At 48.8% G+C, this 26,273-nt stretch overlaps 3 protein-coding genes across 7 annotated transcripts in view; 2 read left to right on the top strand and 1 right to left on the bottom strand.

Annotated features, from left to right (window-relative positions):
- ZNF418 (zinc finger protein 418) overlaps window positions 1-18,449 on the bottom strand; it is a 165,195-nt gene extending 146,746 nt beyond the window's left edge. The window contains exon 1 of the mRNA XM_063615279.1: window positions 17,189-18,449. The gene's annotated coding sequence lies outside the window, so the exon portion shown is untranslated. The remainder of the gene's footprint in view (window positions 1-17,188) is intronic.
- Window positions 911-24,798, top strand: LOC129461090 (zinc finger protein 135-like). Of its 5 annotated transcripts, none has more exons than XR_010115194.1 (5): window positions 911-979; window positions 3,120-3,246; window positions 4,980-5,075; window positions 24,144-24,370; window positions 24,556-24,798. XR_010115194.1 is itself a non-coding variant. In XM_055239960.2 (4 exons), the coding sequence occupies exons 1-3, from the start codon at window positions 911-913 to the stop codon at window positions 5,069-5,071; spliced, it is 288 nt and encodes a 95-aa protein (XP_055095935.1). In that variant the 3' UTR covers window positions 5,072-5,075; window positions 15,083-16,671. The 5 variants fall into 5 exon arrangements, 3 of the variants coding, with proteins under 3 accessions (XP_055095935.1, XP_063471466.1, XP_055095936.1); XR_010115193.1 differs by having other exon boundaries at window positions 23,517-24,370; XM_055239960.2 differs by lacking the exons at window positions 24,144-24,370; window positions 24,556-24,798 and adding an exon at window positions 15,083-16,671.
- Window positions 932-10,999, top strand: LOC129461048 (zinc finger protein 135). Its single transcript, XM_055239857.2, has 4 exons — window positions 932-979; window positions 4,980-5,075; window positions 6,263-6,327; window positions 8,576-10,999. The coding sequence occupies exons 3-4, from the start codon at window positions 6,288-6,290 to the stop codon at window positions 10,297-10,299; spliced, it is 1,764 nt and encodes a 587-aa protein (XP_055095832.2). The 5' UTR covers window positions 932-979; window positions 4,980-5,075; window positions 6,263-6,287; the 3' UTR covers window positions 10,300-10,999.
- Window positions 24,799-26,273: the final 1,475 nt, after the last annotated feature.

Genomic DNA, 26,273 nt, shown 5'->3' with positions numbered 1-26,273 from the left:
CCATTCTATCTCTTCATAATTGCCACTGTTTTAGGGCATATGAAATTTAAAGTCTTAACTTATGTGTTAACCAGCCAAATCTTTTCAAGCGTCTGTGTGTGGTATGAGAATTCGTATTGTGTTCTCTGCTGTTTTCAGTTGTTTCAGTCAAAGAAAAAATGCCCGTCTTAAAACTTTTCCTCTGCTTCAAATACAGCTCCCAAGCCCAGGCTGATTGGAATTAATCAGTCCTCCCTTAAAAGGGCAAAAGCACAAGGCTCGGCCCTGGCTTTCTCAGCTCCTCTGGCCTCGCTGCTCCATGGACGTGTGACCTACGCTGGTGAAACGAAGCCGGCTTGAATGGGGGCTTCACTATTGTGTGCTGCTGAACCTGGGCCTAGCGCCTGGCAAGCTTTGGTGAATGTTCAGAAAATGACAATTCATTTCGTGTCAGCGAGGGCACACCAGCTTTGAATATTATGCTGCTGTTCAAATGCACAATTTTGACAATTACCTAGCAATGCCCAAAGTCGTCATAATTGTTAGTGTCTTGCACGTGACGTTCCTTGTAACCATTTAATAAATACAGTGGGAAGTCTCCACGGCTGCCTCAGTGTGGAAAACGCAAAGACTCCCGTGTGTGCGATCTTGTTGAATGTTTTGGTTGAAAGTAGGTGTTTTGAAAAATCATTGCTTTGTTTGCAGCAGTAAAGCTGACGGTAGAGTTTCCAACACAAAAGCCTGTGTGGTCACGCCGGGAGCTCACGGCCTTCCAAGCGGCCCTTATCCCGCGTTGGTGCCCAGGCACCCAGCGCCCCGTTTCACCAGGCCCAGTCACTCCAGCTCCAGCAGCACTGAGAGCCCACGAACGCAGACGGCGAGAGCGAGGTGGGGGAGGGCAGCCAGAAATGCGCGCGCGGCTCTCTGGGAAATGGAGTTAGGCGTGCGCAGGCGCAGTGTCGGCTGCCGGTGCTGCGGCCTTTGTCTCGCAGTCAGGAGGGTGAGCTAGGCCGGCGAGGCGGGGGAGGGGAGGCCAGGCCGGGCCGGGCCGGGTGCGGGGGGTCCGGGGATCTTCCTGGGGCCCTGGCGGGGCGAGTTGCCAGCAGCGCGCGTCCGTGTGGAGTCCGTTATGCTGCCGGGGGCCTGGGGAAGGCCGTTTCGGGGCTGTCAGGGGCAGACTTTGGGGGGCATCCCTAGTCTGAGAGGAGGGCGGGGCCGAATGCCCAGCTGGCCTGGAGCTGCTCCGACGGCCCCTGAGGGAACGCGCGCCCCGCCCCTGGCCCCACCTCTGCCCCACACCGGGCACTGGGCCGCCACCTTTGTTAATGAAGAGAGAAACTGAGGCATAGTGTCCAGGGCCAGGGGACCGCAACCACCCGGCCCTTGTCACTGTAGCGTTAAGGCCCAGAGTCTGCGCAGCAGACGTGTGTCGGCACCCGCCAGGCCCTCAGCTTCCCTCAGACAGGCAGGAAAACCCTAGGCTGCCCTTCCCCGAGCGCACGGCCGCCCCATACACAGCAGGCGCTTAAACGGGTACGCGGGGCCCTGGACGGCTCTCCGCGGAGCTCCCCAGGCTCTGGCGCAGTTCCGCGGCTTGGGGACCTGAGCACCGCCTCTGCCTGCCCCGCTGCTCACCTCCCCTTTCCCACAGAGCAGGGCCAGCCGTTCCTGCCAGAAGCCAGGGCATGACCCCTGGGCTGCGCGTCTCCACAGACCCGGTGAGAATCTCGGCCTCCTTGCGCGTGTCCTCCACCTCGTGCCCGGCCTCGTCCTCGCGTGCGGCCTTCTCACGCCCGGCCTCCTCTTTGCACCCCGTCCCTACTCGCGCGCAGCCTCCTCTTTGTGCCCGGCCCCTACTCGTGCCTGGCCTCCTGAAGTCCGCGCCAAGCTCCCCAACCACAGCCTGCCTCTGAAAGGACCGCCCACGCTGCGCTGGAGGTCAGCGGGCACGGGTCCCTGTCTGAGTGGGCTTTATGTTTGTGCGGCCGTCACTGCATACCTGAGGCTGGGTGATGTCAGACAATTGTAGGTGCCCCGGCTCTGTAGTCTGAAGTTGAAGGCCTTAGCATGCTCTGCGCTCCAAGATGGTGCATGGAGTGCCGCTTCCTCAGACATCATGGAGGCCAAGGGGGCGGAACTTGCCTTTTTATGATGACATTAACCCCACCCATAAGCCACCAGAAGAAACCAGCCTCCTGTAGGAATGTCAGAAAACCCCTACAAGGGGACTGGTGCGGTGGCTTGTAGCTGTGATCCCAGCTACGGCGGAGGATTGCTTGAGCCCAGGAGTTGGAGGCTGCAGTGAGCCATGATGTGCCACTGCACTCCAGCCTGAATGACAGTGAGACCCTGTCTCTAAAAAATTAAAAAACAAACCCAGATTTGGCCGGGCGCGGTGGCTCACGCCTGTAATCCCAGCACTTTGGGAGGCCAAGGCGGGCGGATCACGAGGTCAGGAGATCGAGACCATCCTGGTGAACACGGTGAAACCCCGTCTCTACTAAAAATACAAAAAAAAAAAAAATAGCCGAGCGTGGTGGTGGGCGCCTGTAGTCCCAGCTTCTCAGGAGGCTGAGGCAGGAGAATGGCGTGAACCTGGGAGGCGGAGCTTGCAGTGAGCCAAGATCATGCCACTGCACTCCAGCCTGGGCGACAGAGCGAGACTCCCTATCGGGAAAAAAAAAAAAAAAAAAAAAAAAACCACCCAGATTGAGTCTTTAGACTTCTACTACTAGCTTTATAACTTTGTTTATCCCCTAGGCTGAAGTGCAGTGATGCAATCATGGCTCACTGTGCTTCAAACTTAGGTGCTCAGGTGATCCTCCCACCTCAGCCTGTTGAGCAGCTGGGACCACGGGCATGCGACACCATGCCGGGCTGGTCCACTCCTTTATTGTTGGCTCCCTCCATTTCTTATTTCAAGAGACGAATTATTGGAAACGGGCATGACGCCTTAGATTCTAAGATCCTCCTCCTCATCAGCAGGGCCCCCGTCCAGGCCCCACAGAAAAACCTGATCTGGGGTTTTCCCAGACCAAAGAGAACTCCATCTGACCCAGGCTGGCTGGCATTTACCAGCTACCCCACCAGCAGCCAGTGCCAGGGTTGGCTTGGCTGAGGACACTCATGTGATGTTTCAGGAGCAAGTGACCTTTGAGGACGTGGTAGTGGAATTCAGCCAGGAGGAGTGGGGGCAGCTGAAGCCTGCCCAGAGGACCCTGTACCGAGATGTAATACTAGACACCTTCAGGCTTCTGGTCTCTGTGGGTAAGGCCACACCCATGTCCTATCTGATGATCTGTCCCTGACATGGATTCTGATTCTACTAGGTTAAATATTTATAGGACTGAGCTTTAAAAGCAAATGCCTGGGGCTGTATGTCTTGGGCTTTAAGAACCTGACTGTTTTAATGTAGGAAATATCAATTAAGACCAATATTAGCAAGTCTGACTCAACCTGAAATCAACAGAAGCAGAGAAGCATGGGGTGAGGGAAACACACTGGGTCTGAAGACTACAGAATCCCAGGGTAGACCAGGGTCTTCTGTAGAGCTGTCAGGAGCCCCTCCTTCTTCAACACCTCCCTCTGCACTTCTGTCTTAGTCTGTTAGGGCTGCTAAAATACCTTAGACTGGGTAATTTTAAACAATAGATATTTGTTGCTCACAGTTATGGAGGCTGGGAAGCCTAAGATCAAGGTGTCAGCAAATTCAGTGTCTGGTGAGGGCTTGCTCCTCACTGATGGCACTTTCTTCCTGTGTCCTGACATGCCATAACGGGCAAAGGAGCTCTCTCAAGCTTCTTTTATAAGGGCACTGATCCCATTCATGAGTGGAGCCCTCATGAATTAATCACTTCCCCAAGGCCCCACCTCAACACTATCACAGTAGGTATTATGTTCTAACATTTGAACCTTTTTTATTTATTTATTTTTTAATTTTTTATTTTTGAGATGGAGTCTCGCTGTGTTGCCCAGGCTGGAGTGCAGTGGTGCGATCTCGGCTCACTGCAAGCTCTGCCTCCCGGGTTCACACCATTCTCCTGCCTCAGCCTCCTGAGTAGCTGGGACTATAGGTGCCCGCCACCACGCCTGGCTAATTTTTTTTTTTTTTTTTTTTTTGTATATTTAGTAGAGACGGGGTTTCTCCGTGTCAGCCAGGATGGTCTCGATCTCCTGACCTCGTGATCCACCCGCCTCAGCCTCCCAAAGTGCTGGGATTACAGGCGTGAGCCATTGCGTCCGGCCTGAACCTTTTTTATTTTTAAGAAACAGGGTCTTGTTCTCTTGCCCAGGGTGGAGTGCTGTGGCACAGTCATACTTACTGCACACTCAACCTCCTGGCTCAAGTACACCTCCCATTTCAGTCTCCCAAGTAGCTGGGACTACAGGTGCATACCACCACACCTAGCTAATTTTTAAAATTTTTGTAGAGACGGGACCTTACTGTGTTGCCCAGGCTGCCCTCAAGCTTCTAGGCTAAAGTGATCCTCCCACCTCAGCCTCCCAAAGTGCTGGAATTACAGACATAAGCCACTACGCATAGCCTGAATTTTAGGGGGACACCGACATTCAGACCATAGCAATCTCTTTCTGGCTTCATTTCCAGAGAGGCTCCTCTGGAGGTGACAAGACAACTGCCTGGGGTGCCTTTCCTGCGACCAAGACTAGCAGAAAAGACAGGGTTTGTGTCCCAGGGTTGTCCTGGTTTGGCTGCCAGGTCTTCTTCACAGTGATCATTGATGCCAGCGGGCAGGGGAGGAACCAGAGTTCTGATTGTCCAGGCTTGGGTCACATGTCCACCCCAGAACTAGGGGTAGGGTCAGGGACTGAGAGTAGGGGAATGAGTCCCTGAGGAACATCCAGGGCTGTGGATATGACAGCTGAAGTCACTTGGGGGGCCCCAGCCATCTGGGATCTGGAAGACCAAAGGTGGAATGGGCTGAGGCTCAGGAAGGGTCATGGGATACAAATGCTCACTCTATGGGTCTCTCCCTGAGCAGCACATTGGTTACCGAAGCTGAATGTCATCTCCCTGCTGGAGCAAGAGGCAGACCTGCAGGCGGTGGACTCTGGACTTCCCCAAGGCGTGTAACCAGGTGAGATGGGAACCCTTCGGGGCTGAGAGAAGCCTGTCCATGCTTGCTTCCTGGTTTCTCCCTCTGCATCTGCTCTCTAATTCTTCACAGCAAATTTACTACTCAGTCTTAGTGAGGATTTACCAAGCACCCATTTTGCTGTGAGTGATGACACCAAGTCCTCATCTCCACTGAATTTATATTCTTGGTGAGGGAGTGGGGGAAACAAACAATAAATCGGTGAAATAATAATAATAGAACAAGTTAGACGATTACAGATTGTGATGAATGCCGAGAAAATGAGCAATGAGGTAGACTAGTATGGGGGTGAGGAGACTTTAGCAGAGAGATGAGGGATAGCCTCTCCAAGGAGGTGACATGTGACCTGAAGCCTGAGCCATGAGGCAGTCTGAGCGAACAGTAGTATTTCAGGCAGAGGAAACAGCAGGTGCAAAGGCCTGAAGTCATGCATCAGTCAGCTCTTGCGTAGGAAAAGCACTCTGACCTCAGTGGTTTAAATCAAATAATTGGGCCGGGCGCGGTGGCTCACGCTTGTAATCCCAGCACTTTGGGAGGCCGAGGCGGGCGAATCACGAGGTCAGCAGATCGAGACCATGGTGAAACCCCATCTCTACTAAAAATACAAAAAATTAGCCGGGCGTGGTGGCGGGCGCCTGTAGTCCCAGCTACTTGGAGAGGCTGAGGCAGGAGAATGGCGTGAACCCGGGAGGCGGAGCTTGCAGTGAGCCGAGATTGCGCCACTGCACTCCAGCCTGGGTGACAGAGCGAGACTCTGTCTCAAAAAAAAAAAAAAAAAAAATCAAATAATTGTTTATAACTCATGTGTCTGTGGGTCAGTGGATCCATGCTGGGCCCTTTCATGTGCCTGTAGGGTGATTGGTAGGTAGCAGAGGTATCCCAGCCCGCTGACAGACAATTTCCCATTGGCATCAGGTGGGAAGAGTGACCTGTAACCAGAGTCCAGGAGGGATGGCCAGTGTGGGAACGGGTCACAGTAGGGTCCCTCCACATCAATACCAGTCAGCCCTTACCCAATATATTAGTTTCCTATTGCTCCTCCTGCAACAAGTTACAACTGACCTTTGAATAACATGGGTTTGAACTGTGTGGGTCCATTTATACATGGAATTTCTTCTGCCTGAGCCGCCCCTGAGACAGCAAGACCAACCCCTCCTCCTACTCCTCAGCCTACTCACTGTGAAGACAACAAGGATGAAGATCTTTATGGTGGTCCACTTCTATTTAATGCATAGTAAATATATTTTCTCTTCCTTATGATTTTTTTAATAGCATTTTCTTTAGCTTACTTTAAGAACACATTATATAATACATATACAAAATCTATGTTAACTAAGGGCTGGGAGCAGTGGCTCACACCTATAATCCCAGCACTTTTAGAGGCCAAGGCAGGTGGCATTTGAGGTCAGGAGTTCAAGACCAGCCTGGCCAACATGGTGAAACCCCGTCTCCACAAAAAAAACCACACACACACACAAAAATTGGCTGGCCATGGTGGCATGCTCCTGTAGTCCCAGCTACGCAGGAGGCTGAGGCAGGAGAACTACTTGAACCTAGGAGGCGGCAGTTGCAGTGAGCCAAGATCACGCCACTGTGCTCCAGCCTGGGTGACAGAGCAAGACCACGTCTCAAAAAAAACAAAGTGTTAACTATTTATTTTATCAGTATGGTCAACAGTAAGCTATTAGTTAAGTTTTTGGGGAGTCAAAAGCTATACACAGATTTTCGATTGTACTGGGGTCAGTGCCCCTAGCCCCCTCATTGTTCAAGGGTCAACAATACTACACTTTGTAGCATAAAGCAAAGCAAATTATCTTAAAGTTCAGGAGATCAGAAGTCCAAAATGGGTCTACCTGGGATATAATAAAGATGTCAGCAGGGCATCATTCCTACTGGAGGCTCTAGGGAAGGGAAGAATCCATTTCTTTCTTTCTCTCCTTTTTGTTTTTTTAAGAGATGGGGTCTTGCTATCTTGCCCAGGATGGAGTCCAGTGGTATGATCATGGCTCACAACAACCTTGACCTTCTGGGCTCAGGTGATCCTCCTGCCTCAGCCTCCTGAGTAGCTGAGACTACAGGTGTGTCACCATGCCCGGCTAATTTTTTTTTATTTTTTGTAGAAACAAGGTCTCGTCATTTTGCCCAGGTATGTCTTGAACTCTTGGGCTCAAGGAGTCCTCCCGCCTCAGCTGCCCAAAGTGTTGAGATTACAGGCACGAGGCCCTGTGTCTGGCTAACAATCCATTTCTTTGCATTTTTCAGTTTCTAGAGGCACCCACATTCCTTGGCTATGGCCTTGTCCATCTTCACAGTCAGCAAGGCCTGGTCAAGTCACACATCATATTCACTCTGACTCTGACCCTTCTGCCTTTTTTCCCCATTTAAGGACCCTCGTGATTACACAGGTCCACCCGGATAATCCAGTGTAATTTCTCTATCTTAATGTTAGCTGATTAGCAACCTTAATTCCTCCCTCCCATGTAATTGGAAACATACAGGTTCTAGGGTTAGGATGTGGGCATCTTGGGAAGCCACTATTCTGCCATTCACTCCTGGCTTAACTTTTTTTTTTTAATTGAACTTTTCACTGAAACATAACAATATGGGGAAGGTGCCCACATCACACCTCTAGGCCACCGTGGGGTCAGGGTAGGGGCAGCATGCACCCAGGTCATGGCTGTGCAGAGAGGGCTGGGTACCAGGGCAAAAAGAGAGTCCTGCCACGAAGGAAGAGGAGGGAATGCATTTGTTCATTCATTAAGCATGTATATTGAGCTCTTGCTGTGGGCTATAGATACAGTGGTAAGCAAGGTGAACAGAAACCCCTACCCTCAAGGGGTTCCCAGTTAGTGAAACGGACAAAATAAGGCAGACCAAAGTACTCTAATACGCCACAGGTCATTTTTCTTCCTCTTAGTGATGCACATTGCAGCTATTCCTGTTTGTGGGGAGCAGATAGTTTCCTTTACATCTAGAGTGAGGTGGCACAACAGCATATGCTGCCAGGAAGAAGCTGGGTGTCAGCCAACTTTCCCCATGCAGCACGTTTTTCTCTGTTGCCACCTGGCATTGTGGAGGCCACTGTAGCTGGGGCCAGGGTGCCACACTGTTCTTTCCAAGTCCAGTGCCTCTGTGCATCTGAGTGCTCTCTCCTGGGCATCCCCTCTGCATCCTCCTCTGTGCTCCCCTCACAGACTCCATTCATACTCCTTGTGCCAACTGTTTTTTCCTCCCTCTTCTCTTCCTTTCCTTATTCTGTTCTTTCCTCTTCCTTTCCTTATTTCTTATTTTCCTCTTCCTTATTCTGTGTTTCCCTCTCTTCCTTTCCTGGTTTGCAAAACTATATTTTTAAATGGTCAAAGCTACTCGAACCTTGAACATTTCAAAATCATTAGTTTTATCCTTCCTCTTCCCATCTCACCACAAACTATTTTGCCGTGGAACAGAGATTAAGGGACATTTCCAGTTTTTGCTTCTTTCAGACTTGGAAACTAGACCCAAAGTCAAACTGTCGGTTCTAAAGCAAGGCATCTCTGAAGAAATATCCAACAATGTCATCTTGGTAGAAAGATTCCTGTGGGATGGTCTGTGGTACTACTGCAGGGGTGAGGACACTGAGGGCCACTGGGAATGGAGTTGTGAGAGCCTAGAGAGCCTGGCAGTGCCGGTGGCCTTCACGCCTGTGAAGACGCCTGTTCAGGAGCAGTGGCAGAGGAATGGGTTTGGGGAAAACGTAAGTCTGAACCCTGATCTCCCACATCAACCAATGACTCCTCAAAGACAAGGCCCCCACATGTGGGGAACAAGTGGAAAAAGGGAGAAGCCAGACCCAAATGCTCTACAGAAAACCTGTGTGAAAGAGAAACCCTACAAATGTCAGGAATGCGGAAAGGCCTTTAGTCACAGCTCAGCACTTGTCGAACACCACCGGACGCACACAGGAGAGAGACCTTACGAATGTCACGAATGTGGAAAAGGCTTCCGGAACAGCTCGGCACTTACCAAACACCAGAGAATCCACACTGGGGAGAAACCCTATAAATGCACTCAGTGTGGGAGGACCTTCAACCAAATTGCCCCACTGATCCAGCACCAGAGAACTCACACAGGCGAGAAGCCCTATGAGTGCAGCGAATGTGGGAAATCCTTCAGTTTTAGGTCCTCCTTCAGCCAGCACGAGCGAACTCACACAGGTGAGAAGCCCTACGAGTGCAGTGAGTGCGGGAAAGCCTTCCGGCAAAGCATCCACCTCACCCAGCATCTGCGAATCCACACTGGGGAGAAACCCTATCAGTGTGGTGAGTGTGGCAAGGCCTTCAGCCACAGCTCGTCCTTGACCAAACACCAGCGAATCCACACAGGGGAGAAGCCCTACGAGTGCCATGAGTGTGGAAAAGCCTTCACCCAGATCACACCACTGATTCAGCACCAGAGGACCCACACAGGAGAAAAGCCCTATGAGTGCAGTGAGTGTGGGAAAGCTTTCAGTCAGAGCACACTCCTGACCGAGCATCGGAGGATTCACACGGGAGAGAAGCCCTATGGATGCAACGAGTGTGGGAAAACCTTCAGCCACAGCTCCTCGCTCAGCCAGCATGAGCGGACACACACAGGAGAGAAGCCCTATGAGTGCAGTCAGTGTGGGAAGGCCTTCCGGCAGAGCACGCACCTCACCCAACACCAGCGAATACACACAGGGGAGAAGCCCTATGAATGCAATGACTGCGGCAAGGCGTTCAGCCACAGCTCGTCCCTCACCAAACATCAGCGAATCCACACTGGGGAGAAGCCCTACGAATGCAACCAATGTGGCAGAGCCTTCAGCCAGCTTGCTCCCCTCATTCAGCATCAGAGGATCCACACAGGAGAGAAACCCTATGAATGTAACCAGTGTGGCAGAGCCTTCAGCCAGAGCTCCCTTCTCATCGAACACCAGAGGATTCACACCAAGGAAAAGCCCTATGGGTGCAATGAGTGTGGGAAATCCTTCAGCCACAGCTCCTCGCTCAGCCAGCACGAAAGGACGCACACTGGGGAAAAGCCCTATGAGTGTCACGATTGCGGAAAGTCCTTTAGGCAGAGCACCCACCTCACTCAGCACCGGAGGATCCACACAGGAGAGAAGCCATATGCATGCAGGGACTGTGGAAAGGCCTTTACACACAGCTCCTCCCTTACCAAGCACCAGAGAACTCACACTGGATAAACCCACTCCACATGTGCTGGGGACATAGGAAGCCCTTAAGCCATAGCTCATCCCTTTCTAGATTTGACCCAATCATACACATGAGAAATACATATTCATACACAAGCCTTTTCACACAGCACTCCCCTCAGACACCCTCAGAGAGTTCACACTGATGGGAAATGACCATGGGAGTCCACCAAGCTCTAGGTCATCCATCCCTGCATCCAAATAGTAGGGAAATGTGGAGATAATCAATACTCAGGACCTTCAGCCTCAAACGCCCATTAGTGCTACATTATAGAACCTACAAAAAAGAAATGGAACAAGTGTAGTGGATCCAGGGAAAGCTTTTGTCCAAGGATTCACCGTATTCCAAACCAGAGATGTTCAAATTGGTGAGAAACCCAACAAATGCCTTTCATATATACAAGAACCAAATGAAGTCAGAATTTGCCATTATTGCACATTACATTTTTTGGGGGGAAAGTGCTTATGAATGGTACAGGTTGACTCTGATATTCATTCCCAAATGACAATATGGCAGAGTGTTCCAGAAATGAGAGTGGCATCTTTATGGAATCACTGTGGATACTGACTGTCTCAGTAAAAAGCTGTCTGGTTTGTGTGTATATTGTTTGATCAGGGTACGTGGCAGCCAGTCACAGATTGGAATTCCATATGACAAAGTATCAGTGTACTATAAACAGGTTTTTAGTTATCCCTGCATTATTTTTGTAATTAATCTTTATATGCAATGAGATTGAAAAGCTTTGTATGGGAAGACTCAAAATGTAAAGCTGCTTCCATAGAGTCTCACTGATTCTGAGATGGCTTTTCCTGCTCTGTTCTCCCTCTACATTTCTCTGCAGAACTCGCTTAGAAACACAGATATTTGTTTTACAAAAAGGGAGATTTTTCCTTTGATAAACCATCATCTTATAAGCAATAACAAATTCATGTTAGAAACTTCTGTTTTGCAAGATTCATCTTTTTTGGGAAATGTTCAAGTTAATCCTCTCAAACTGCTTTTTCATTGTTTTCATACAATTTAACATTTTGTTAAACCCTAAGTCCACAAATAGCAGTCTTTCTGACAACTATAACCTTTAAATGGTGACTTGCTGCCCTCATTAGAAATTGCATTGGCTGGCCAGGTGCAGTGGCTCATGCCTGTAATCCCTGCACTTTGGGAGGCCAAGGTGGAAGGATCACCTGAGGTCAGGAGTTCAAGGCCAGCCTGACCAACATGGAGAAACCCCATCTCTACTAAAAGTACAAAATTAGCCAGGCGTGGTGGCACATGCCTGTAATCCTAGCAAATTGGGAGGCTGAGGCAAGAGAATCACTTGAACCTGGGAGATGGAGGTTGCGGTGAGCTGAGATCATACCATTGCACTCCAGCCTGGACAACAAGAGTGAAACTCTGTCTCAAAAAAAAAAAGAAATTGATTGCATTGGCTGTTTTTGGTTATCAGCTGTTAGTTGTGGTTACATCCATCAATTTGATTTTTCTAATCCCAATGCTGGGATGTAAATTTCCAGTTACTTGAAATTTCTCTCTTGGGGAAACCATGTTGCAGATAGTCTTCCAATATTGCTTCTCAGTATGATTGTGGAGTGCCTCTTGGGATAAATGCCTTTGTCATTTACAAGCCACTGGAGAGCCAGGCATGGCTGCACCTGCCTCTAGTCCCAGCTGCTTGGGAGGTTGAGGCAGGAGGATCACTTGAACCCAGGAGTTCTGGGCTGTAGTGTGCTCTGCTGATTGGGTGTTCACACTAAGTTTGGCGTCAATATGACCTCCTGGGAGCAGATGACCACCAGCTTGCCTATGTAGGGGTGAACCAGAGCAGGTCAAAACTCCCATGCTGGTAGGGCTCACATCTGTAATCCCAGCACTTTGGGAGGCCAAGGCGGGCAGATCACTTGAGGTCAGGAGTCCAGGACCAGCCTGGCCAACATGGTGAAACCCCGTCTCTACTGAAAATACAAAATTAGCTGGGCACGGTGGTGCGTGCTTGTAATTCAGCAATTTGGGAGGCTGAGGCAGGAGAATCACTTGAGCCTGGGAGGCAGAGGTTACAGTGAACCTAGATTGTGCCAGTGTACTCCAGCCTATGTGATAAGAGTGAAACTCAACCTCAAAAAAAAAAAAAAAAAACTCCCATGCTGATCATTAGTGGGATAGTGCCTATGAATAGCCACTGTGCTCCAGCCTGGGCAACACGGCGAGACACCATCTCTAAAAAAATAAAAGCCACTGGAGAAAGCCAGGGTACACAGTGCATAGCAGCACTGTCTCATTGAAACTGTGCAAGTCATATAAATAACTTTAAATATTCTTGTAGCCCCATTTAAAAAGCAAGAAGAGAGCCAGGCACAGTGGCTCATGCCTGTAATCCCAGCACTTTGGGAGGCTGAGGTGGGCAGATCAGTTGAGGCCAGCCTGCCCAACATGGCGAAACCATGTCTCTGCTAAAAATACAAAAGTTAGCCAGGTGCAGTGGCATGCACCTGTAATCCCAGCTACTCGGGAGGCTGAGGCACGAGAATTGCTTGAGCCTGGGAGGCAGCAGTCAGCCAAGATTGCACCATTGCACTCTAGCCTGGATGACAGAGCAAGACTGTCTCAAAAAGAAAAAATGCAAGAAGAAACAGGTGAAACTAACGTTTACCCCTATATATCTCAAATGTTAGCAGTTTAACATGTCAATATGAAAAATTACTGAGATATTTGCATTCTTTCTGTTATGTGACATCTTCAGAATCTAGTGTGCATCTTTTTTTTTTTTTTTTTTTTTTTTGAGACGGAGCCTTGCTCTGTCACCCAGACTGGAGTGCAATGGCACAATCTTGGCTCACTGCAACCTCCACCTCCCAGGTTCAAGTGATTCTCCTACCTCAGCCTCCCGAGTACCTGGGACTACAGGCATGTGCCACCACGCCTGGCTAATTTTGTAGTTTTAGTAGAGATGGGGTTTCTCCATGTTGGTCAGGCTGGTCTCGAACTCCTGACCTCATGTGATCCGCCCACCTCGGCCTCCCAAAGTGCTGGGATTACAGGCGTGAGCCACCACTCCTGGCCTAGTGTGCATCTCATACTTTCATCACATCTCAGAGTTCACCATAGCGACATTTCAAGTGCCCATTTGACACGTGTAGCCAGCTGGTGTCTGTACTGGTGCAGGTCAACAGCCTGGTCTTTGGTCAGCTGTTTTGTCCTCCTTCCTTTACTACCTGTGTCCTCCTGCCTTTCCCTGTGTTCCTATCCTTGTGTAGCATCTTGTGCTCAAGGAAACCAAATGTGCTAGGAAGATCTGCTGCTTTAGGTAATTGGAATGACAGGTGCCTACTCCTTTCAGGCTCCCTAAGATATTATTCTTATCACAGAACATTACATTCAGGAAAGAGATTATGGCCAGTCTATTCCAGTTTGGTTCAGTAAAAATGGAATCTAGCACATGCACTTTTGCAGTCCTTTGAAAGTGCTAGATTGGCATAATCACCAAGAAACAGTAATGTGAGTTCCTTCCTCTCCACTCAGCTCCTCTTCATCAGACCTCCTTCAGTGACACAGGGGAAATACAGCAAGGATTGGGTACTACAGAGAGGTGCCCACAGTATCACTTCTCTCCCAAGCCAGGGAAAGAGATGAGATTCCTCTCCCTGATGGTGCCAAGCCAGTGGAAGGGCACTGTGGGGGTTACACCCTGCTGAGTCTAGAGGACCTTGCTTACTACACCTCAGGTGAAGATCAAATGGGAAAACAAGTAGAAGATCAAATGGGAAAACAGGTGAATGCAGGTGAAATAAGAATGAGGGAGAGTTCTGAGGCTAGTTCAGGAAAGGCCATACAGCATCTGTCTTTTTTTCCTGGAACACTTGTGCTTGGAGCCCTGAGACACCACTTGAGAAACCCACGGGCCCAAGGCCACCATGAATGCTGTGGGGATGAAGCCACACAGGCTCTGCTCAGGGTGTCAGTTCACTCCTAATCTGAATCTCCCCAGCCTCATCAGGCCTGTGACAGAACAGTCTTCAGATGATTCCAGCCTCCCAGTTTTCAAGGTACCTAAGCCTTCAAGTTCCCAGCTGAGGCCCCAAACATGGTGGAGCCGACCAAAGTCATCCCTGAATGTGCCTTTTTTTTTTTTTTTTTTTTTTTTTTGAGAGAGTCTAGCTCTGTTGCCCAGGCTGGAGTGCAATGGCATGATCAAGGCTCACTGCAGCCTCCACCTCCTGGGCTCAAGCAATTCTCCTGCCTCAGCCTCCCAAGTAGCTGGGATTACAGTGTGTGCCACCATGCCTGGCTAATTTTTGTATTTTTAGTAGAGACAAGGTTTCACATGTTGGCCAGGCTGGTCTCAAACTCCTGACCTCAGGTGATCCACCCGCCTCAGTCTCCCAAAGTGCTGGGATTATAGGAGCAAGTCACTGTACCCAGACTGAGGTCTGTTTTTTTAACTGTGCAGGCACCCCCTCCACGCCACACTGCCTCTTGCTCCTCCTCTGGCCATGTGATATGTCTGCTCCTACTTCCCCTTCCACCATGAGTAAAAGCTTCCTGACGCCTCCCCAGAAGCTGAGCAGATGCCAGTGCCCTGCTTCCTGTACAGCCTGCAGAACTATGAGCCAGTTAAACCTCTTTTCTTTATAAATTACTCAATCTCAGGCATTTCTTTATAGCAATGCAAGAATGGCCTAACACAATGACCACAGTTTCTGGGTGTGCAGCCATGAGACTGAGAGGAAGGTCTGGTTCTTTGGCAAGGAAAGGTTCTGTCTCTTTCTGGATGTAAAGAGAGAAATATGCTGCCTACCACCTGCAAGCACAGAGAGGACCATCCTGGACAGAGTCAGCTCAGAGAAGACAGCAAAGCCCAAGCTCATCTGCAATTCAAGCAGGGGCCCCACCCTGGAACTTGCATCCTGGCCTTTCACAACAAATAAATAATAACCTCAGCTGGGCGTGGTGGCTCATGCTTGTAATCCCAGCACTTTGGGAGGCTTGCTCGAACCCAGGAGTTCAAGACCAGCCTGGGCAACATAGTGAGACCCCATCTCTACAACAGATAAAAAATTAACCAGGCATGGTAGCGTGTGCCTGTAGTCCCAGCTACGCAGTAGGCTAAGGCAGGACTATCACTTGAACCCAGGTATTTGAGGCTGCAGTGAGCTATGGTTTCACCACTGCACTCCAGACCATGTTTCTAAAAAAATAAGTAAATAATATCCTAAAGTGTATACAATTTTGAGTTGGATTTCTGGTGACTGGCAGCCAAAAATGCATCTTGGGTGGAAGAATCACAGAAAGTAGAGAATTAAGTAAGCTTTGGCTTCCCATTGTGTTTCTGAAAAAAAAGTCAGGGAAGCTGGTGCAATGGTTTGGATATTTGTCCCCTCCAAATCTCATGTTGAAATGTGATCCCCAGTGTTGGAGGTGGGGCCTGGTGGAGGTATGTGGGCTCTGGGGTGGATCCCACATGAATGGCTTGGTGCTGTCCTCATGGGAATGAGTGAGTTCTCACTTTATGAGTTCATCCAAGAGATGGTTTTTTAAAGGAGCCTGGCACCTCCTCCCCTCTCTTGTTTTCTCTCTCACTATGTGATGCGCCAGCTCCCCTTTGCCTTCCGCCATGATTAGAAGCTTCCTGAGGCCTCCCCATAGTGCAGATGTCAGCACTATGCTTCCTATACAGCCTGCAGAACCGTGAGCCAAGTAAACCTCTTTTCTTTTAAATTACCCATCCTCAGGTATTCCTTTATAGCAGTGTAAACAGACTAACACAACCAGGGCCCTTGGAAGTTTTGTGGAAGCACTGGGTAGGACTGACGTGTGGTAGTCACTGTCCCTCCTGAGCCTCCGCTTATACTGTATGTGAGAGGGAGATTCTTTCAGGCAGCAAGTATTTTCCAAGCACCAACTGTAGCTCAGGCACAATTCCAGACTCTGGCAACCAAACTGATGAAACTCATGGTCTCAGGAGCTTATATTTTGGTGGGGAAATGGAAAATAGAGAAATTAGGATGTTATGGGCACATTACACAGTAAGTGTTATGTAGAAACAAAATGGTCCAGGAAGGGAAACCCCAGGCTGGGCACAGTGGCTCAAGCCTGTAATCCCAGCACTTTGTGAGGCCAAGGCAGGCAGATTGCCTGAGGTGGGGAGTTCAAGACCAGCCTGGCCAACATGGAGTAAACCCCGTCTCTACTAAAAACACAAAATTAGCTGGGCATGGTGGCACGTGCCTGTAATCCCAGCTACTAGGGAGGCTGAGGCAGGAGAATCTCTTGAACCCGGAAGGCAGAGGTTGCAGTGAGCCGAGTTTGCACAATTGCATTCCAGCCTGGGCAACAAGAGCGAAACTCCGCCTCAAAAAAAAAAAAAAAAAAAAGGGAAACCCCAAGTCCTCTGGACTTTTTTTTTTTTTTTTTGAGGTAGGGTTTTGCTTTGTCACGAAGGCTGTAGCTTCAACCTCCTGGGCTGAAATGATCTGTCCCACCTCAACCTCCTGAGTAGGTGGGACTACAGGCATGTGCCACCATGCCTGGTTAACTTTTAAATGTTTTTAGGGATGAGGTCTTGCTATGTTGCCCAGGCTGGTCTCAAACTCCTGGGCCCAAGCGATCCTCTTGTCTCAGCCTTGCAAATGCTGGGATTACGGGCATGAGCCACTGTGCCCAGCCTCTCTGGACTTCTCAGTTACCTGAGCCAATTCATTCCTTTTTGGCTTAGCCCCATGGCAAGTAACACAAATTCAATCCAATTAAAGAAACACAACTGGTAAGCTGGGTGTGGTGGCTCATGCCTGTAATCCCAGCACTTTGGGAAGCCAAGATGGATGGATCATTTGAGGTCAGCAGTTTGAGACCAGCCTGGCCAACATGGTGAAATCCTGTCTCTACTAAAAATACAAAAAAAAAAAAAAAAAAAAAAAAAAATTAGCCGTGCGTGGTGGCACGTGCCTTTCTTTACTGCCAGCTACTTGGGAGGCTGAGGCAGGAGAGTTGCTTGAACCCGGGAGGCGGAGCTTGCAGTAAACCAGGATTGCGCCACTACACTCTAGCTTGGGCGACAGAGAAAGGCTCTGTCTCAAAAAAAAAAAAAGAGAAAAAACACACACACACTCACACACACACAACTGGTAAATTACCTGCCCCTCAAAGTGCAGTGATGATTAAATGAGCTCCTAGAATCCCAAAGCATGTGGCAAAATATAAAGCGAATGTAAAACATCCGTTCATTTGCGTCACTTGTAAAACTGTCATGCCCATTAAATGCCCAAAAAAAGAGGCTGTTTCTGAAGACAGTCTCTTTGTTATAGTACACACATACTTTATATAGCAGCACACAGACGTATATATTTAGATACCGTACATATTCATATAGAGAGGAGGAGGTTAAAGCTTTAGCTGTCCTTAGGAGAAGCCAAGAGTGATACCATGAAACCACACGTCGCTGACTCTAGCCCACATCTGAACTCAGTGATTTAGATTTCTGCTGGGAGGCTTTCCTGCCTTCAAAGGCCGCTCCATGCCATTTCTTTTTCTTTCTCCCTTTCTTTCTTTTCTTTCTTTCTTTCTTTCTTTCTTTCTTTCTTTCTTTCTTTCTTTCTTTCTTTCTTTCTTTCTTTCTTTTTCTTTCTTTCTCTTTCTTTCTTTCTTTCCTTTCTTTCCTTTCTTTCTTTCTTTTAAATCCTTAGGGTCTTACTCTGTCACCCAGGCTGGAGGGCAGTGGTGTGATCATAGTTCACTGTAGCCTGGACCTCCTAGGCTTAAGCAATCCTGCCTTAGCCTCCTTAGTAGTTGGGACTACAGGCATGCACCACCATGCCCAGCTAATTTTTTATTTTTGGTTAAGACAGGGGCCCACTATGTTGTCCAGGCTGGTCTCGAACTCCCAGACTCAAGCAATCCTCCCACCTTGGCCTCCCAAAGCACTTGGATTATAGTCATGAGCCACCACTCCACCATGGTCCACGCATTTCTGTCACACACTCACCCCCAAGTTCTGTTTCTTTTAGGAGAGGGAGGGCTTTAAAGGAAGGCCTCAGGGTTTACTGCCAAAGGAATTGATTCGTTTGTTCTTCTCTTTGAGCCCAGAGTAAACAAGTATAAACCACACAGAAAATGCCCCTGGCCCTATGTGGGTTGCAAGTTAGTGGGCAAGATAGGCAAAGCAGATCATCAGAAGAAAAGCAAGGTGAGTCATAGCGGAGAAAACACAGTAAGACGGGCCAGACGCAGTGGCTCACACCTGTAATTTCAACACTTTGTGAGGCTGAGGCAGGTGGATCACCTGAGGTCAGGAGTTCGAAACCAGCCTGGACAACATGGTGAAACCCGTCTTTACTAAAAAATACAGAAATTACCCAGGCATGGTGGCAGGCGCCTGTAATCCCAGCTACTTGGAAGGCTGGGACAGAAGAATCGCTTGAACATGGGAGGCGAAGGTTGCAGTGAGCCGAGATTGTGCCACTGCACTCCAGCCTGGGTGACAAGAGCAAGACTTCGTCTCAAAAAAAAAAAAAAAAAAAAAAAAGAAAAGAAAAAGTGATAAGATGAATACCAGCCAGAGATGATAACCACTTGGGGATTATTGTGTTTGGTGAATGGGGTGAGGGACGTCACATTAAAACCATGGCATCAGGGCAAACCTCTGTGAAAAGACAGGCAGAGCCACAGCTGGAGAGACCTCTCCAGTCCCGGGGCCTTGGTGAGGAGCTGGGGAGCTTAGATTTACCATGTCCCAGAAGCCACCCTCTCACTGAGCGGATTTCCCTGGCAGTTGCCCCCATCGCATGTGGCTGGTCCCTCAGGAGCCCGTCTCTCAAGAGCTACCTGGTCAGCCAGAGGCTGGATTTTGGAAAGCTGTTCATTTCATTGAGACATCTGGGAACCTTTCTACAAATTCAGGTTCTCTCGGGTTGAGGGAAGGCTGGGCTGCACTATGTTTTGAGGCTCTGGCTTCGTGGATTTGCCATGAAAGTAAGCTGAAACTCTAGGTCCCTCACTTTCAGGGATCCCTTCAAGACCAAGCACCTAATTTTATCTTTGTAATTTTGAATTCTTCTTCTGAAGAGGGACCCCTCAGTTGTGTGAGCCTTAGGCGAAACAAATCTGGATTGACCCCTGGTTCCAGCAACCCTCGTCTTGGAGACTTCTGCATGGACACTGGGAAGACAGAACCCAGCACTGCCAAGGGTAATGGATCTCGCATTTTGATGTGAGTGAAAACCACCTCAAGGTGGAAGGTGTTAAACCTGGGACCTTGCTTTGGTTGGTCCGAGGGGGTTTGGTAATCTGCACACCAAGGCACTGGGTGATTCTGAAACAGACCTGGAACCCTCAAGTGAGAACTGTGCCCAAACTTCCTGAAGCAGTTCCTCTGCGAAGCCCATAGTTCCCAAGTGTGGCCCCATCCCAGGAGCCTCTCAGGTTGAAGGAACGGCTACTAATAAATCACTGACTTTTCACTGGACTCAGGGTAGGCAGAATGGAGTATCTGCCTTGCTTTGCATCAAAAGCACATCACCCTATCCTGTTCTGTATCTGCCTGAAGGAAGTCCACAGCGTATTCCCAAGACCCATCAGACACCTCACTCATTTTTTCATGATACCCAAGAGACACACTTAGAATGTGCCAGGATACATATATACCAAACACATTATACTCACATCTCATACCCTGAAAAATGACTGGGAGACATAAATACACTGAGATGTCAAAAGGAATAGTCTGTTGCCCAGGCTGGAGTGCAGTGGCACGATCTCGGCTCACTGCAACCTCTGCCTCCGGGTTCAAGTGATTCTCGTGCCTCAGCCTGTTGAGTAGCTGGGACTACAGGCACGCACCACCATGCCCGGGTAATTTTTTTGTATTTGTACTAGAGTCAAGGTTTCACCATGTTGGCCAAGCTGGTCTTGAACTCCTGACTTCAGGTGATCCTCCCACCTTGGCCTGTCAAAGTGCTGGGATTACAGGTGTGAGCCACAGTGCCCAGTCGAAGCTGTGTGTTTTTAACTTTTACATAATTGGGAGAGTTCTTTTTAAAATGGTGAAAAATGAACTTTATTATAAAAGCCCATGGCCAGGCGTGGTGGCTCACACCTGTGATCCTAGCACTTTGGGAGGTCGAGGTGGGCAGATCACTTGAGGCCAGGGGTTCGAGACCAGTCTGGCCAACATGGTGAAACCCCGTCTCTACTAAAAATACAAAAATTAGCCAGGCATGGTGGCAGGTGCCTGTAATCCCAGCTATTCAGTACACCACGGCAAGAGAATTGCTTGAACCTGGGAGGCAGAGGTTCCAGTGAGCTGAAATTGTGCCACTGCACTCCAGGCCGGGTGACAGAACGAGGCTCTGTCTCAAAAAAAAAAAAAAAAAAAAAAAACTTTCAAAGGAATTAAAAAAACTGAAATAAATGTCTCATAATTTCATGACCCTAACACAACTACTATTTGCATTTCTATACTTTCTCTGCTAGGATTTGACAACTAATGCCCACTGTTTATACAGTTGCAACAGAATCAACAGTTACATTCTACTTCTTTTTTTTTTTTTTTTTTTTTGAGACGGAGTCTCGCTCTGTCGCCCAGGCTGGAGTGCAGTGGCGCAATCTTGGCTCACTGCAAGCTCCGCCTCCCGGGTTCACGCCGTTCTCCTGCCTCAGCCTCTCCGAGTAGCTGGGACTACAGGCGCCCGCCACCACGCCTGGCTAATTTTTTGTATTTTTAGTAGAGACGGGGTTTCACCGTGGTCTTGATCTCCTGACCTCGTGATCCGCCCACCTCGGCCTCCCAAAGTGCTGGGATTACAAGCGTGAGCCACCGCGCCTGGCCTACATTCTACTTCTTGAACTACACTTAGAAATTACTCTTCCAGCACCAGGCACGGTGGCTCATGCTTATAGTCCCCAGCACTTTGGGAGGCCAAGGCGGGTGGATCATGAGGACATGAGTTTGAGACCAGCCTGACCAATGATGAAACCCCATCTCTACTAAAAATACAAAAATTAGCCGGGTGTGGTGGTGCGTGCCTGTAATCCCAGCTACTCAGGAGGCTGAGGCAAGAGAATTGCTTGGAGCCGGGAGATGGAGGTTGTAGTGAGCTGAGATCACGCCATTGCACTGTAACCTAGGCAACAGAGCGAGAGCAAGACTCTGTCTAAAAAAAAAAAAAAAATTCTTCCATTTTGCTAGTCTTAATTATCATTTATGCCTTTTTACTATTGCTTTGAATGGCTCTACCATTCATATTTAAGTCATAGTATTTAACTTCATGCAAACCAGCATCCTTGTGTGTATTTTTTTGGTCCTTTTTTTTCCTTTTTGTGGAGAATGGGGTCTCACTATATTGCCCAGGCAGGTCTTGAACTCCTGGGCTCAAGGGATCCTCCCACCTTGGCCTCCCAAAGTGTTGGGATTATAGGTGTGAACCACTGTGCCTGGCCTCATATTGTTACTGAATACAGTTGGACTGTTAGCTTTCCAAAATGATTGCACTAGTTGACACTGATTCGTAAAACTCTCCTCAACTCAAATAGTGATGGCAGACATGTATTTGTCTGCTTGGGCTGTGATCACAAAATACCACAGGCTGGGAGGCTGAATCAACAGGAATTTATTAATATTTTCTCCCTGTTCTGGAGGCTGGAAGTCAGAGTGGGTTCCACGTGAAGCCTCTCTTCCAAGCTTGTAGATGGTTGCCATCCTGCTGTGTCTGCACCTGCCTATGGCCTTTCCTCTGTGTGTGCACAGAGAGGGAGCAATCTCTGGCATCTCTTGCTGTCTCTTTTTTTTTTGAGATGGAGTCTCACTCCGTCGCCCAGGCTGGAGTGCGGTGGTGTGATCTCGGTTCACCACGACCTTCACCTCCCAGGTTCAAGTTATTCTCTTTGCCTCAGCCTCCCAAGTAGCTGGGATTACAGCTGCCTGCCACCACGCCTGGCTAATTTTTCGTATTTTTAGTAGAGACAGGGTTTTGCCATATTGGCCAGACTGGTCTCGAACTCCTGACCTCAGGTAATCCACCTGCCTCGGCCTCCCAAAGTGCTGGTACAGGCGAGAGCCACTGTGCGTGGTCCTCCCTCTCTTTGAGACAGCGTCTTGCTCTGTCACCCAGGTTGGAGTGCATGGTGTATCATAGCTCACTGCAGCTTTGACCTCCAGGGCTCATGTCATCCTCCCACCTCGGCCCCCCACGCAGCTGGGACTACCAGCACATGCCACCACGACCAGCTAATTTTTAAGTTTTTTGTAGAGACGAGGTCTAGCTGTGTTGCCCAGGCTGGCTCCTGGGCTCAAGGGATCCCCCTGCCTCAGCCTCCTAAAGTGCCGGGGTTACAAGTGTGAGTCACCTCGCCCAGCCTCTTGCTTTTCTTATAAGGACACTAGTCCTATTGGATGCAGGCGCCACTCCAACAACCTCATTTAGCCTATTTACCTCCCTAAAGGCCTTGTCTCCACATATCATCAGATTGTGGGTTAAGGCTTCAACATATGACATTTAATTCAGCTCATACCAGAGGGTGTTTAAGCATTTTCCCATTGAAATGTATTCCCACCTTTCCAGGTGTCCATCTCTCATTTGCTTTTCCTACTGACTTAGAACACAGCTACCTTCCAACACCCTATATAAACCCACCCTGAACTCTACCCCTCTTCACTGCCAGCCTGCCTGGGGTTTTCCCTTGCCCCCCAGAGAGTCTGTGTCCTTTTGCACACATCCTATCCCTGCCAACTCCACTGGACAGACATGAGCCACCCTCTCCTGCCTCACCCCACCCATCTTTCTTGCTGTTCCATGTTGCTGCACTGTTGTATGGGAGCTGAGACCCACTGCCTCAAATGCCTGAACCAGCCCAGCTGCCCCTGAGGTTAACAAGTGGGAATATCTAGCTTAATAAAACATCCATTTGTGCTCCTTACATCCTGGGCAGGGTGGCAGTGGTAGGAGAACAGCAAACAAATCCCGAAATCTCAATCAGTTCACTTTTGGCAGTGGTTTGGGAAAGGAAATTCTGAAACTATATTAGAGTTATTTTAAGATTCATCAAATTAGTAAAATGCTGAATTTTGGGGTGTCAGGTTCTCAGTGTTAAAGAAGACACAAATATGGGCTGGAGGGAGTCATGAATTGAGTTGGAGGTCTTACTGGATATGTACGTGTATGTGCACAGACACACCTTTGTGTGTGACCTGTGTGCAATCATATCCACATATATTTCGTAGCTCAGCAGAAGACACCTCAACTGGCACCCTATCTTGGTCTCTAATGCCATTACCCACTAAAAGGAACCAGTTCTTCAAAGACATGGCCAATTTCAGGGCTGAGGAAGGGTAGAAAGGAGATGTGCTTGGAACATCCTACTACACCAAAAAGCAAGTAAGTGCTAAGAAAAAAAAAAAGGGAGGCATGTCACAAGGATGCAGGAGTCCACTGAAGGGAGTCTCACTGGCCTCATCTAGGACAACTTGAGCACCAAAATAAGATCAGCAGCTAGTTATAAACCACTGAATAAACAGAAATCCTTGAGTCCATTCCAATAATAAAGACAAATTCTTGGGGAGAAGGAAGAGTGCTGGCTGGCAGCAGGATGCTGAGGGCCAGCTGGTCAGCATGGAGGGAAGGCTGGTGTTGGAAAATCACCACCCTGGTAATGATGGATTCAGGCAAGAATCATAAATGAAAGCCAAATTTAGGGGGAAGTTTTGATGAGGAGCAGGATATTTGCATTATCTTTAATCTTTTTGTGACAACTGAAAATCATTGATATTTGCATGATCTTAAAGTATCTTCCCACCGATTCTTATTCGTTAAAAGGAGAAAAAGTTAACTATATTCTTTCTTTGAGACAGGGTCTTGCTCTGTCACCCAGTCTGGAGTGCAGTGGCTCGATCTTGGCTCAATGCAACCTTGACCTCCCAGGTTCAAGCCATCCTCCCATCTCAGCCCCCCAAATAACTGGGACTGCAAGTGTGCACCACCACACCCAGCTTCAGCCTCACAAGTGCTGAGATTACAGGTGTAAGCCTCTGCATCTGGCCCAGTTAGCCATACAGTGGAAAAACTGCACTCTAACCAGGTGAGCAAAGAGAACATCACTGACAGGAGGAATGTGGACACCATGCACCCTGGATGGGGTGGGGGAAGGTGCACACATGCAGGCCATAGGTAAGCAGGGTCGAATGTTAATAGGTGGGTCTGGGTGAGGGTTTATGGATGATCTGTGCACTATTGTATTTTATTTATTGATTTTTTTTGACACAGAGTCTCGCTCTGTCACCCAGGCTGGAGTGCAGTGGCGCGATCTCAGCTCACTGCAAGCTCCGCCTCCCAGGTTCATGCCATTCTCCTGCCTCAGCCTCCCGAGTACCTGGGACTACAGGCACCCACCACCACGCCTGGCTAATTTTATTTTGTATTTTTTTTTAGTAGAGACGGGGTTTCACCATGTTAGCCAGGATGGTCTCGATCTCCTGACCTCATGATCCGCCCGCCCCGGCCTCCCAAAGTGCTGGGATTACAGGCATAAGCCACCACACCCGGCCTATCTGTGCACTATTTTAATTCTTGTGCCTTTTTAAAATATAAGTTTGTAATTATTTCCAAATAAAAAACTTAAAAAGAAAGGCATAGACATCTGGCGGTGCACTAAATGAGACAGGAGATGGGAAACTGAAGATGGAGGGTGAGGCCCTGTAACAAATGACAATCACCTACAGCCTGAGAGCTGGGTGGGACACATCACAGGGGATGCTCCCTGTGGCAGTGCAAGAAGGTGAGCTCACAGGTTTGGCTGAGAAATGGAAGGGTATATTTTAGCCTTTTTCTTTTCTTTTCTTTTTTTTAATGAGATGGAGTCTCGCTCTGTCCCCCAGGCAGGAGTGCAGTGGTGCGATCTTGGCTCACTGCAACCTCCGCCTCCCCGGTTCAAGTGATTCTCCTGCCTCAGCCTCCTGAGTAGCTGGGATTACAGGTGCCTGCCACCACGCCCGGCTCATTTTTTGTATTTTTAGTAGAGATAGAGTTTCACCATGTTGGCCAGGCTGCTTTTGAACTCCTGACCTCAGGTGATCCACCCCCCTCTGCCTCTCAAAGTGTTGGGATTACAGGCGTGAGCCACCGTGCCCAGCCCATTTTAGCCTTTTTCTTACCAGAACCACACTCAGCTTGGGGGTTAGGGTGGATAGGCTAAGAGGGGAACTTAGCTTATAACTTGCGGAGACAGGCACTCCAGGTGACAGTTCCCAGGCCCTTTCAAGTGACTGGAGCCATGGGATCATTTCTCTCCAAGGATTTGTGAGTAGAAGTGATGTGTATCATCTCCCAGGTGAACAGGTTCGGCCTTCCCTACATGCTCCAAGGGTACAGTGAAGAGCAGAGCTACAACAGGGATGGGGCCTGGATCCCTGAATCACTGTATGGAGCAGAGTGCAAACCAATATATAAGCAACAGCAACACCAACACAGGACAATCGACTGTGAGTAAATACATTTTTTTTCTTTTTTTCTTTTTTTTTCTGAGATGGAGTCTCGCACTGTCACCTAGGCTAGAGTGCAGTGGCACAATCTCGGCTCACTGCAACCTCCACCTCCCAGGTTCAAGCGATTCTCCTGCCTCAGCTTCCTGAGTAGCTGGGACTACAGGCACGCATCACCACACCTGGCTAATTTTTTGTATTTTTAGTAGAGACAGGGTTTCACCATGTTGGCCAGGCTGGTCTCAAACTCCATGATCTGCCTGCCTCAGCCTTGCAAAGTGTTGGGATTACAGGTGTGAGCCACCACGCCTGGCCTATGAATAAGTATTTATTAAGTCTCTGTGATTTGGGGGTCATTACGACAGACTGCCTGCTCAAACACAGTGAGAGAAAAAGAAGCACCAGTTTCTCTATCTACAGGGAGCAGTTAAGTTTATGCGCAGGGAGCAATTAAGTTTATGCGCAGAAAATGGGAATGATACTGTAATCTTGAGAATAAATGCA

This window comes from Symphalangus syndactylus, chromosome 13 (assembly GCF_028878055.3).
Source record: "Symphalangus syndactylus isolate Jambi chromosome 13, NHGRI_mSymSyn1-v2.1_pri, whole genome shotgun sequence".
Taxonomy (NCBI): Eukaryota; Metazoa; Chordata; class Mammalia; order Primates; family Hylobatidae; genus Symphalangus; species Symphalangus syndactylus.
The sequence above is the reverse complement of the archived record's forward strand: the minus strand, read 5'-3'. Positions and strand labels throughout refer to the sequence as shown.